Source organism: Poecile atricapillus, chromosome 24 (genome assembly GCF_030490865.1).
Source record: "Poecile atricapillus isolate bPoeAtr1 chromosome 24, bPoeAtr1.hap1, whole genome shotgun sequence".
NCBI classification, from domain to species: Eukaryota; Metazoa; Chordata; class Aves; order Passeriformes; family Paridae; genus Poecile; species Poecile atricapillus.
Window position 1 is genome coordinate 382261 of NC_081272.1, and position 13370 is coordinate 395630.

The 13370-nt window shown below is 57.2% G+C and overlaps 1 protein-coding gene across 6 annotated transcripts in view; it reads left to right on the forward strand.

Annotated features, from left to right (window-relative positions):
- Nucleotides 1-13370, forward strand: part of PTPRU (protein tyrosine phosphatase receptor type U) — a 54103-nt gene that overhangs the window by 21216 nt on the left and 19517 nt on the right. For 3 of the 6 annotated variants that reach the window (XM_058856182.1, XM_058856183.1, XM_058856184.1), the window contains exons 5-14: nucleotides 505-620; nucleotides 779-953; nucleotides 1899-2192; nucleotides 2738-3046; nucleotides 8190-8299; nucleotides 8591-8792; nucleotides 9563-9704; nucleotides 9815-10088; nucleotides 11626-11662; nucleotides 12157-12295. In XM_058856182.1, the coding sequence (XP_058712165.1) occupies nucleotides 505-620; nucleotides 779-953; nucleotides 1899-2192; nucleotides 2738-3046; nucleotides 8190-8299; nucleotides 8591-8792; nucleotides 9563-9704; nucleotides 9815-10088; nucleotides 11626-11662; nucleotides 12157-12295 (1798 nt within the window). The remainder of the gene's footprint in view (nucleotides 1-504; nucleotides 621-778; nucleotides 954-1898; nucleotides 2193-2737; nucleotides 3047-8189; nucleotides 8300-8590; nucleotides 8793-9562; nucleotides 9705-9814; nucleotides 10089-11625; nucleotides 11663-12156; nucleotides 12296-13370) is intronic. The other 3 variants (XM_058856185.1, XM_058856186.1, XM_058856187.1) reach the window with 1 other exon arrangement.

Here is a 13370-nt window from a genome sequence, read left to right on the forward strand (position 1 = left end):
GGGGAGAGCAGGGGGTATGCAGCCTGGTGAGGCCTGGGTGTCCTGATGTGACTGTGCTGGTGGAGCTCCATCCCCTGGGCACCTCTGAGGCTCCTTTATTACATCTCTATCTCTATCCCCACCAGCTCCACCATTGCTTTAGTTTTTATAAAACCTTGGAAAAGCGTAGACTGGACACGAGGCCTCAGTGAGGCCCCAGGAGGGGCCACCAGGGCTGGTGGGGACACCTGTCCCCTCCATCAGTCCCATACCCCACATCTGGCAGCAGCAGCGCTGTGGTGTGCTGGAGGGAGGCTGGTCCCTCCCTGGGACACTGTCCAGTCCTGTGGGGACACGTCTTCCTTGGAGCCAGGCTGGAAGGGTGGCCACCGGGCCCGTCCTGCCTCAGCTCAGCCTGACGTCCTGGGCGGGTTTTTGGGTGTGGGGGGATTTTTGCAGCAGTGCTGTGGTTGGGTCTCCTTGGAGCTCAGGTCCTTCCTCACCTCTTGCTTTGTCCCTCGGCAGCGAAAGCGCCTCATTTCTCCCGCCTTGGTGACGTGGAGGTGAACGCAGGACAAAACGCCACCTTCCAGTGCGTGGCCGCTGGCAAGGCCGCCGAGGCTGAGCGCTTCCTCATGCAGGTGAGGCACAGGCAGCCCCACATGGCTTCCCTGTGGGGGAAAACCCACCGGACACGGCGGGAGAAGGGCCATCCCCCTGCCTGTGAGCAGACACCGTTTGGGGACAGCCCTGGTGGCCCCAGAGGTGTCCCCGTGACACCGTGTGTGTCCCGTGGCAGAGGCAGAGCGGCCAGGTGGTCCCTGCCGCCTCGGTGAAGCACATCAGCCACCGGCGCTTCCTGGCCACGTTCCAGCTGGACGCGGTGTCCAAGGCGGAGCAGGACCTGTACCGCTGCGTCACCCAGTCCGCCCGCGGCGCCGGCGTCTCCAACTTCGCCGAGCTCGTTGTCAAAGGTGGGTGAGCTGCTGCTGTCAGTCTGGGCCGTGGACAGGCCACTCCTGCTCTGCTGTGTGCACAGCAGCCGGGGCTGTCCGGGCCACTGGGATTGCACTTTCTCACTGTGGGTGAGTTATTGAATGTGGACTGCGCAGCATAAAACCAGAAACTCCCTTTTCTGGTGGCCTTAGATAATTTATTTTTGATTCCACTAGGTGGGAATTAATTAATTATGGTGAAACTGTGAGGCACCATGCTGGGCTGTGTGACTTATAAAGATAATTAAGGTTTGATCAGATGAAGCCCTATTGCAGCTGTTAAAGCCTTCTGAAAGTGATGGAGGGCACAGGCACAGACTGAAGTTTGAAGACTGGATGGTGCCTTCCTGTACTTGAGTGACTCCCACATCTTGTGGTTTGGGAATCCGAGTTTGATCCATGCTCTGCACATGAATCCCAGAATGGTTTGGGTTGAGAGGGACCTCAGAGCTCATCCAGTCCCACCCCCTGCCATGGGCAGGGACATCTTCCACTCGATCAGATTGCTCAGAGCTCTCTCCAGCCTGGCCTTGGACACTCACAGGAATGGTGCAGCCACAGCTTCTCTGGGCACCCTGTGCCAGGGCCTCCTCACCCTCACAGGGAAGAATCTTGTCCCAATATCTAATCTAAACCTACTCTCTGACAGGGTGAAGCCATTCCCCCTTGTCCCCCTTTACATGGTCTTGTAAAAAATCCCTCTCCATCTCTTTTGTATCCCCTTCAGCTACTGAAGGCCACGGGTAGGTCACCCCAAAGGTTCTCTTCTCCAGCCCAAGCAGGTGGGTTGTTGTGGGAAGAGACACTGGAAATGTGTCGACTGCAGTCTGTAAACAATAAAATGAAACTGTGCTCCCTGTGGTTGTGCCAGCACTGGCCTGGCTCTGGGGATGCTCCAGCTGCCCCTTCTGCGCTCTCTTCCAGAGCCCCCCACGCCCATTGCTCCCCCTCAGCTGCTGCGGGCCGGCTCCACCTACCTCATCATCCAGCTCAACACCAACTCCATCATCGGCGACGGCCCCATCGTGCGCAAGGAGATCGAGTACCGCATGACCTCGGGGCCCTGGTCGGAGGTGCACGCTGTCAACATGCAGACCTACAAGCTCTGGCACCTGGACCCCGACACGGAGTACGAGATCAGCGTCCTGCTCACCCGGCCTGGTGAGGGGGGCACCGGCAAACCGGGGCCGCCCCTCATCAGCCGCACCAAGTGTGCAGGTGGGTCCCGTGCTGTCCCTGGGGACAGCTCTCCTGGCACCCCGAGCCCTCCCTGCCTGTGCTGGGGACAGGAGCTACCCCAGGGCACCTGTGTGTGTCTGTGTGTGCTGTTGGCAGAGGTGTCCCCTCGTTAACTGCTCTGCTCAATTAGAGCTGATTAACCTCCCTCCCACTGATGACACTTGGTCCCTCTTGTCTGGAGAACCTGACTTGGGCTTGACTGAGCACGAGGGCTCCCATGGCAGAGGCACCTTTCTCTGGGTATCTGGGGCTGGTACTCTGCTTCACCTCCACAGGAAAGGATTAACCTGTGGGGGCTGCTGTCCCTGCAGGGCTGGTGGCAGAGAGATGTCCCCAGTGGTGTCCCCAGCCCTGTCTGCAGGGCAGCAGCATCCTGTGCTGGGGCTGCTCCCAGTTCTGCAGTCAGTGCTCTCTGTACTTGTCCCTTTTGTCCCTATGCTGTAAAAGAGTTTTTCCTGATCAGACACACAAATCTGAGATGTTTGCCTCCTTGCTCACCTTTCCCCATCGCTGTTCCCCCACAGAGCCCATGCGAGCCCCCAAGGGCCTGGCTTTCTCTGAAATCCAGTCCAGACAGCTGACACTGCAGTGGGAGCCGCTGGGCTACAACCTGACCCGCTGCCACACCTACACCGTGTCCCTGTGCTACCGCTACTTCGTGGGCAGCGGCCACAACCAGACCTTCCAGGAGTGTGTGAAGATGGAGCGCAACGCCAACCGCTACACCATCAAAAACCTGCTGCCCTACAAGAACATCCACGTCAAGCTCATCCTCTCCAACCCCGAGGGGCGCAAGGAGGGCAAGGAGGTGATATTCCAGACGGATGAGGATGGTGAGTCTGCTCAGGGAGGTGCATCATCCCCAGGAGTGGAGCTCTGTAGCTGGTGAGCTGCTGGGCTGTTTCCTGTGCTATGGTGTGCACCTCTGGATCCTGGCCCGTGGGCATGACGGGGTTATCTCCTGAGCTAAGGGGGAGGTGAAAAGGATCTTGCAGCCCCAGAGCTGTGTGAGAGGGGATGAGAAAAAGGGGCAGTGATGGTGTTTGGGGAAGGGAGATGCCTGGGGGGCTGGGAGGCTCAGGGACTGGATGGGGATGTCACTGTCCCTCATCCTTGGAGTGGCATTTTACCCATGGCTGGTCCAGGGGAGGCTGTGGGAGTTGCCTCATACCCAGCTTCTCTCAGCACGAGTCATCCTCACTCACGTGTTACTGGGAACCAAAGCCTGGCAGCCATAATAACAGCAATTAAAACAATTAATTCTTTGCACTCAGGTAACATCTTTTATCTGCTTGTTTGCTGAAGGATTCAGCCCTGCTGCATTTCTGGGAAAGTGCTGTTCACCAGGGCAGCTGTGGCTTTTCTTGGCTTCCCTGGTGAAGTTTGCTCTCGGATGGGTTTGGGTTTGTGCAGAGAGCTCTGTAGTGGTAAGGCCCCGGATTTTGGCAGCAGTTTCCCCCTGTTCTGTGCCCTGTTCTGGCTTCCCTGCACCTGAGCAGGACCTCGATGGAAGCTCCAGTATTGCTCCAGGACTTTTGGTTTTGGAATCTCTTGCTCTGGCAAGCCTTTCCCTGAGGATCTGCTCAAGCTGAGGCTGCTGGAGAAGTCTCCTAGGTCCAGACTCACCTCTGCATCCCCCTGACTGCAGCTCGCCATCAGCAGTGCCCGAGTCACTCTGGAGATGCAGCAGATGTGGCAGGAGCTCCAGGACAGAGCTGGCTCTGTGTGTCCAGTGCCACCCATCAGTGACAGGCCACATCCAGGGCTGGCCTCTTCCACTGCTGGGGGCTGAGTGTGGCTGGAGAGTCCCTGGCTCTCACAGAGTCATCTGTTAAGCAGGAATGGAATTAATCTCCAAAGCACTTTTTAGCATCAGGAATCAGCAATTACAGTGAAGGAAGTGGTAATTGCAAAGGACTGAGCTGGCTCCAGAGCCCTGCAGGACCCCTGAGGAGAAGCCTGCCACAGAATTCCCCTGCACAGGACTTGCTGTTACGTGTGCAATGCTCAGTCCTTCTCCAAGCAAAACCTGGAGCGCTGGAGCACAGCTGAAAGTGTCTCCGTGTCCCTTTTCATGTTCAAAGCCTAAATCCAGCACCTTCCTCTGCACTCCAGCACTTTCCATATCCCCAGCCCTGAGCCTGTCCCAGCAGGGGCACCCAGCTCCACCCTGCCAGTGGTTTTATTTTCCAGCTCTAATTGCTCCACTTGTTCTCACTGGGCTGTGACTGCTCCAGCTGTTTGCTTATGGAATATTAATACAGGAGCTCCAGATGTCTTTTTGCTATACAATAATCACTCCAGCTGCTTTTCCCTGTGCCTCAATTAACTGGGGCTGGTGGCTTCCCCCTTGGATTGAACTTGGGGCTGTGTCTACATTTGGTCTCATGGAGATGGATCTATGGATATCCTCCTATGGAAATAAGGCAGATACTCCTCCTCACGTGCCTGGCCCAGCCTGCCTGGGAGGATGATGAGGGTTTGAGCTCCTGGTACTGTGGGGTGAGCGGCTGCCCGTGCAAGTGAACCAAGGTGCCGAAGGCTCATTAATGATAGGACCCTTAATTGAGGTTTATTTTGGCACAAGGCCAGTTTTGGCAGCAGCATCCCCTGGGGCTGCATCTCCCCATCCCGAATGCTAAACCCTGGTTTTGGGCTGGAAAATCCAAGTTACTGGGCCAAACCAGCGCTGTTGTTTCCAGCATCCTTCTTGGACCCTGGGCAAAGCTGTGCTGGGCAGGACACTGAGGGACCTGTGGTGCAGCCACAGGCTGTCCTGTGCTGCATCCCTAGGCTGTCCTGTGCTGCATCCCTAGGCTGTCCTGTGCTGCATCCCTAGGCTGTCCTGTGCTGCATCCCTAGGCTGTCCTGTGCTGCATCCCTAGGCTGTCCTGTGCTGCATCCCTAGGCTGTCCTGTGCTGCATCCCTAGGCTGTCCTGTGCTGCATCCCTAGGCTGTCCTGTGCTGCATGCATAGGCTGTCCTGTGCTGCATGCATAGGCTGTCCTGTGCTGCATGCATAGGCTGTCCTGTGCTGCATGCATAGGCTGTCCTGTGCTGCATGCATAGGCTGTCCTGTGCTGCATCCCTAGGCTGTCCTGTGCTGCATGCATAGGCTGTCCTGTGCTGCATGCATAGGCTGTCCTGTGCTGCATGCATGGGCTGTCCTGTGCTGCATGCATAGGCTGTCCTGTGCTGCATCCCTAGGCTGTCCTGTGCTGCATGCATAGGCTGTCCTGTGCTGCATGCATAGGCTGTCCTGTGCTGCATGCATAGGCTGTCCTGTGCTGCATCCCTAGGCTGTCCTGTGCTGCATGCATAGGCTGTCCTGTGCTGCATGCATAGGCTGTCCTGTGCTGCATGCATAGGCTGTCCTGTGCTGCATGCATAGGCTGTCCTGTGCTGCATGCATAGGCTGTCCTGTGCTGCATGCATAGGCTGTCCTGTGCTGCATGCATAGGCTGTCCTGTGCTGCATCCCTAGGCTGTCCTGTGCTGCATGCATAGGCTGTCCTGTGCTGCATCCCTAGGCTGTCCTGTGCTGCATGCACAGGCTGTCCTGTGCTGCATGCACAGGCTGTCCTGTGGTGCATGCATAGGCTGTCCTGTGGTGCATGCATAGGCTGTCCTGTGGTGCATGCATAGGCTGTCCTGTGCTGCATCCATAGGCTGTCCTGTGCTGCATCCATAGGCTGTCCTGTGCTGCATGCATAGGCTGTCCTGTGCTGCATGCATAGGCTGTCCTGTGGTGCATCCATAGGTTGTCCTGTGCTGCATGCACAGGCTGTCCTGTGCTGCATGCACAGGCTGTCCTGTGCTGCATCCACGGGCTGTCCTGTGCTGCATCCATAGGCTGTCCTGTGCTGCATCCACGGGCTGTCCTGTGCTGCATCCACGGGCTGTCCTGTGCTGCATCCACGGGCTGTCCTGTGCTGCATCCACGGGCTGTCCTGTGCTGCATCCACGGGCTGTCCTGTGCTGCATCCATAGGCTGTCCTGTCCTGTGCTGCATCCATAGGCTGTCCTGTCCTGTGCTGCATGCATAGGCTGTCCTGTGCTGTGCTGCATCCACGGGCTGTCCCGTGCTGTGCTGCATGCACGGGCTGTCCTGTGCTGCATGCACGGGCTGTCCTGTGCTGCAGCCACAGGCTGTCCTGTGCTGCAGCCACAGGCTGTCCTGTGCTGCAGCCACAGGCTGTCCTGTCCTGTGCTGCAGCCACAGGCTGTCCTGTCCTGTGCTGCAGCCACAGGCTGTCCTGTCCTGTGCTGCATGCATAGGCTGTCCTGTCCTGTGCTGCATCCATAGGCTGTCCTGTGCTGCAGCCATAGGCTGTCCTGTGCTGCAGCCATAGGCTGTCCTGTGCTGCATGCATAGGCTGTCCTGTGCTGCAGCCATAGGCTGTCCTGTGCTGCATCCATAGGCTGTCCTGTGCTGCATCCATAGGCTGTCCTGTGCTGCATCCACAGGCTGTCCTGTGCTGCATGCATAGGCTGTCCTGTGCTGCATCCATAGGTTGTCCTGTGCTGCATCCATAGGTTGTCCTGTGCTGCATCCATAGGTTGTCCTGTGCTGCAGCCATAGGCTGTCCTGTCCTGTGCTGCATGCATAGGCTGTCCTGTGCTGCATGCATAGGCTGTCCTGTGCTGCAGCCATAGGCTGTCCTGCTGCTGTTTCGGTGCCCCCTGTGGAGCCAGGTAACCCACAGCTGGAGGCTTCATTCTGTGTGTGCACAAACTGATGAAACTCAACCCCAGGCACCTCTGGAAATATCCCTGCAGTGTGATGGTGCTGCAGGGAGCCGGTTCTCCCCCGTGCAGGCAGAGTGCACGTGATGCAAACCAGGCTAGATGTACATAATTCCATAAATAAATATATGTGTGCAAATATGGATAGCACAGGGGTGTGTGCACACCTGGGAGCTTTTGTGTGCATCCTCTGCCTCTCTTAACCTGGGATGGAAGCAAGATACCTATACTTATATATGTAAATACATAGGTATTATAATATTAAGATATATATAAATTGTCCTATAGACAATAACAATGATACAACATATAATAATAGAAAATAAGATGTAATTGTCTATATAATGCAGGCTATACATAATAATAGAAAATAACATATAATTATATATAGTGTAGGTTCTGTATATTAAAAACCAATCTCTGTAGGTACACACTTTCCTGCCCAACAGGTTTCCATATTTCTTCCCAAATTTAATAAGTGCCTGTACACGTGTAGGACACAGTGCCTCTGATTAAATTAACTTGTAAATCAGGTGGAAACGGTGCATTTGCACGGTGGGAAGCGTGGGAGGTGATCCCTCTCTCCTGGCCCCGTAATTTCACCTGAACAAAAGCTGTGAAAAAAGCCAGTGAAGGAGAAGAGCTGCTGTCCCCTGCAAGGTTTGGGAGTGGGGGACGCTGCCGGTGCCTTCCCGAGCCATCCCTTCCTCACCGATGGAGAAATCGGTCACAAAGGAGCGGATATTGATCCTGGCACTGCTGATTGCCATCAGTGATCACAGTCATTATTGTGCTGGTGTTAATTAGAGGGGACACTGGGCCACATCAAGCCCCTCTGCACGTGAGGCTGTTGCTGCTGGCAGTGTCTCCACAGGATGCTGATGGCTCCAGGGGGGATTAGGTTCTGGGGGAAAAGGGAATTTATTTCTTTTCCTCATGCTGGAGAGCTTGGGCACCCTGGGCTGCTGCTGGTGCCTGGGCTGAGGTGCTGGGAGTGGAACCTGCCTCTCCTGTGGCAAAGTGTCACCCTCAGGTCCAGGAGCATCAATGCCTTGGGGACCCACCGGCCCTGTCTGGTGGCACGGGCTGGAGATGGGTCACACGGCACATGGAATGTGGTGGCTTGGTCACAGGGCACAGCTGCCACAGCCACCCAGAGGGGTTTCCTGCAGGATTTCTCCTTACAGACGGTTTCCAGCTGCATCTGAGCACATCTCCTTTCCTTCCCCAGTGCCTGGCGGCATCGCCTCCGAGTCCCTCACCTTCACCCCGCTGGAGGACATGATATTCCTGAAGTGGGAGGAACCGGTGGAGCCCAACGGCCTCATCACACAGTACGAGGTGTGTCCTGGTGGTGTGGCACCTGGGGGACGTGGGGACAGGGGAGGGTCCCGTTGGGGGGGTCTGGGACAGCCTCTGCTCTTGGCCATGGGGATTAGAGGCAGCTGCTGCTACCCCTGAGCCCTTTGGCTTTTTCAGTGAACCTCTTTCTTTGTTTCACCTCAAAAAGTCCCTGGCTGCCCCATGACCATCCCCTCCTCTGGAATCATTGCTTTAATCCCTTCTCCACCCGAATGCGGGCTCTGTCCCCTCTGCCATGGCCAGGGCTGATGCTGTGTGCTGTCCCTGCAGGTCAGCTACCAGAGCATCGAGTCCTCAGACCCCGCGGTGAACGTGCCGGGCCCGCGGCGCACGGTGTCCAAGCTGCGCAATGAGACCTACCACGTGTTCTCCAACCTCCACCCCGGCACCACCTACCTGTTCTCGGTGCGGGCCCGCACGGGCAAGGGCTTTGGCCAGACAGCGCTCACCGAGATCACCACCAACATCTCCGGTAGGTTCCCCCTCTGCATTCCTGCTGCTGGGCCTGCTTCTCCACACAGGTGTCCCCCTGGTGTGGAGCCTCTGGCTGGCTCCCGGGGTGGTGGCTGGCAGTGTTTTGGTGGCTGGATGCTGCCACAGAGAGAATCTCTTGGTGGTGGCAGCTGGGCTGTGAGCCCCTGGCAGTCCCCAGACTGGTGGGTCCCTGTCTGGGGAGTCTGGCCAGCCCAGTGCTGGTGGCTGGTGATGTGTGAGCTCTCAGGGTGTGAGGGATTAATTGGGCTTCATTAATAAGCTGTGCAGTACTTGGGGCTCTTTGCTCGTGTCCATGGTGTCGCATTAATTGCAGCAAATGGGCTGAGCATCAATGGGGGCACTGGGACAAAGCAGCTCAAGCTGCACCCCAGTGGCTGCCAGTGATGGTTTGAGGACCACAAGGCATGAGGGGGGTCCCCCACCTTGGTCTGGGGGTGCTGCTGGGCTGGCTCAGGTGTGCTTCTGCCCTGGGGTGGGGAAGCTCACACTGTGCCAGTGATCCTGATGGTGCAGTTCCTGGGCACATCTCGGGCATTTGGGTCCTGCCAAGGCTGGATTCCGCTCTTGGTTTCTTCCCCTCTGCCAGGCTGGTGTTGGTAATCTCCCTTGTGCACACCCAGGGGTCCTCTCTCAACTCTCGTTCAACACCTGGAGAGGTGTTTTACTTTATTTGCAGTAATTCATATTATACCACTGGGTGAGGTCTTGCCCTGGGCAAAGCTGCTCATGCCTCAGTTTCCCCCTAAGCCAGGGGAGCCCCGGGACTCACCCCAGCTCCTGTTGCAGCTCCCACCTTTGACTACGGGGACATGCCATCGCCACTGAGCGAGTCAGAGAGCACCATCACGGTGCTGCTGCGGCCAGCGCAGGGCAGAGGGGCTCCCATCAGGTAGGTCGGGGCTGCAGGAGGGTGAGACCCCAAAATGGGGTGGCACAGCGGGCTCCAAGGAAGGGCAGGACCGTTGTTCCCGAGGCTAACGCGTGCCTGGCCCTCCCCAGCACCTACCAGGTGATCGTGGAGGAGGAGCGGCCCAGGAAGCTGAAGCGGGAGCTGGGGGGACAGGAATGCTTCCCGGTGCCGCTCACCTTCGACGACGCCGTGTCCCGCGGCTCTGTGCACTACTTCGGGGCAGAGCTGCCTGCCAGCAGCCTCACCGAGGCCAAGCCCTTCACTGTGGGGGACAACCAGACCTACAACGGCTACTGGAACCCGCCCCTGGAGCCCAAGAAGGCCTATCTCATCTACTTCCAGGCCATGAGCAACCTCAAAGGGGTGAGTAGCCCTGGCACCCTGTTCCAGCCAGGGCTTGGATCAGGTACAGGCAGGCTGGGGTCTGAGGGTTGGTAAAATGGAACTGCTTTTAGATCCCCCTCCCTGGGTCACCCTCTGGCTTCACCCCTGGTGTCCTGCCAGGGGGCAGTTGGTGCTCCAGGCATGTTGAGATGTTGGTGTCCTGCTCCAGCACTCCTGTGTGGTGCCTGTCCTCATCCCTGTGTAGATGCTGGGGGTGGAGTAGCCGTATTTCCCCCAGCCAGGACACTGACAAGCACCAGTGCAGGGGAGACCCCATTCCTGGGGCTGCTCCTGGCCTGAAGCAGGACTGTTTGGGCAGCCAGAGCTGTGTCACTGCTGGGACCCAGTGCTGCCAGGATGGCCAGTCCCAGCTCCAGAGAACTCCTGAGGCTGCCCTGCCCTCCCTGCTGCTGCTGCTGCTGCCAGTTCCCTCTGCTCCCCCTGCATCCCCCTCGGGATTCCTCCGAGTCACCGACAGGACCCTGTGGGGACCCTGCTCAGCATCGCTTCTCTGGCTGCTCCTGTCCCAGCTGGGGGAGCATCACTGTCCTGCACATCTCCATCCTGCTGGAAAGGGCTGCCCACTGAGCCCTCTTTGCTCCTGTTCTCACCTCGCTGCCTTGTGACTGAGCCCGGAGGGACAGGGAGGATCCCCGCTCTGGCTCGCTCGGCACCGCTGGATAATAACTGCTGGCTGCTGCTGTGTTACATCTGTCCTGCTGGGAGCCAATGGATTTATCCCAGCTGCCCTCAGATGCTGGAAAAACACTGGATTGTAGCTGGGTTTTTTCATGGTTTTTGTGCCAGATGAAGCAAGAAGCAGGAGAAGGGAACGCTGGAGATCCCAGGGAGTGCAGTGCTGCAGCCAGCCCTGCCCTGGATATGTGACATGGGCAAGTCTTGGGCTGAGGGTGGATGCAGCAGCATTGGTGCCTGGTGTCCTGAGAGACTGGAGGATGCTTGGAGAAGAAGAATCATACTGCCAAAATGGTGCTTTTTATTTTGCAACAGAAGTTGGATGCATGGAAAAATTGAATATTTTAGCTGAACCCATCCCTAAATTGCAAATGTTAAAACTGTTGGAGACTTGAGCTGGAACCTCATGGTGATGTTGGCAGCAGGTGCAGAGCACCAGGACTGAGGCTTGAAACTTTGACTGATGGAAGACAAACCCATGAAGCTCCGGATGACAACCTGGGAATGTTTTAGCTGTAGCTGGTGGCACATTGGTGACATGTGGCTTGGCTGCGTCTGCTGGGTCCTCCCACGCTCTTGAGCTTTGCTATCCCCTCTGTGCCAGGAGCAGTGGCTCCAGCTAAACCTGGGAATGCTGGGGACAGATCATTCCAGCATCTCTTGGGATGTGGGGCCCCAGGAGCTCTTTCTGTGCTGCAGCACAAATCACCCAAAGCACCAAGGGACCAGCCCTGTTCCCACCCAGCCTTGCTCGGGCAGGAGTGTGGGGCAGAGCTGCTGGGATGCTCATCCAGCACTGACCCACCTTTTACCTCCATAGGAAACTCGGCTGAACTGTGTCCGGATCGCTCGCAAAGGTGAGCTGCTCCTCCCCCTGATCCCAGCCCGGCTGTGGCTCCGCTGGGTGGGGACCAGCACTGGCAGTGCTTGGGCTGCGTGTGATGGGTTATTCCAGCTCCACCCTGCACTCTTTTGTTTCCCACTCTCTTTGGCGTCTGGGGTTTTTCCCTTGGTTGAATGTTCCTTGTTAATGCTGTTCCCACGGTGGAGGTGGCAGGCTGGAGTGGTGGTGCGGGGATGGGTGGATGATCCTCTGTGGGGTGTGGTGAAAGGTGAACAGAGGGGCTGTGTCACCCCACTGGGACTGAGAGAGGGACTTGTCCACGGCCGTGGTGTGGCACTGCAGAGCCCTGTGGAATAATGTGTGTTCATGGAGAAACAAACATCCCATGGAATGAATCCCGGTGTTTCCATGTCTAATGTTGCCAGTCTCCCTGGAGTGGGGAGTGTGGTGGGTGCTCACAGCACCCTTGCCCACCCACCCCTCCTGCCCGTCCTTGTCCCCTGGCAGCTGCCTGCAAAGAGAGCAAGCGTCCCCTGGAGGTGTCACAGCACTCGGAGGAGATGGGCCTGATCCTGGGGATCTGTGCCGGGGGGCTCATCGTCCTGATTATCCTGCTGGGAGCCATCATTGTCGCCATTCGGAAAGGGTAAGGACACCTGGGCTGGTGCTGCTCCTCCCTCCCTGCTCTGGTGATCCTGCATGGATGGAAACTCTTCTGGCCTGAGCCCTGCAGTGGTGCTGAGCACAGCCATCCCCATCATCCCCACCAGCTCTTCCCTGCCAGCAGCAGCCCCACGGGACCCCTGGGTGTGCAGCTCTGTACCCCCAACCCAAAATGACAAAAATCAGCTTCATCCACTCTGAGATGTTTCCTCTGGGCTTCCTTGTTGCCTTGACCAGGCTGGCACGAGCACGTCCAGCATGGATGGGGCTGTGGCCATGGTGGTGGGCTTGCACTGGGGGGGTCACGGGGTGGGAGGGAGGGAGGAGGGCAGGGGCTTCTCAGGACACTCATCCCTGGAAGCGCTGGGGATGCGGCCGCTGCTTTTCACGTGGATGCAATGCCCTGGAAAAGTGGCTTCTTCTGTGCAGGGCTTGAGGCAGTGCTGGGCTGGGGGGGCTCTCAGAGCTGGGATAAAGGACAGCAATTAAACACAGGGCTTGGGAGGATGGAGCAAAGTATGTGAACAGCCAGAGGGAGAGAAAAACAGCAGGGCAGAGCCTTGGCCTGGTAAATCTGCAAAGCTCTTTATGGCTCCGTGTGCCCTGGAAGGATCCTTGTGGATTTATGCTGCTGGAAGAGTGGGGCTGTCACATCCCTGCATGCTTTGAGGTGCAGGGCTGGCTCATGGATCCATTGGGTCCTTCCCTGGTGGAGCAAGTGCCAGCAGTGCTGATGTGTTTTGGGGAGTGATGAAGCTGTGGGTGAGGCTGCTGCATTCCTGTTGCCAGAGCTGTGGGACAGGAGGAGGAGCAGCTCTGCTTCAGCATCCCAGGATGAACCTGTTGAAGGATAAACCAGAACTACAAATTAGACCTGGTGTTGAGAGCCCTGAATTTGGGGCTGTTGGCAAGGTGGGATGAGCTCATAAATCTTCTCCAGAGTGCTTTGCCATTGGAGAAACACTGATGTGGTGGAATGGAAATGCAGCCTTGGAATATGCTTGTCTCTAGTAAATGGTGCCCTGGGAATGTGACATCCCAACCCCATCTCCCCCTCT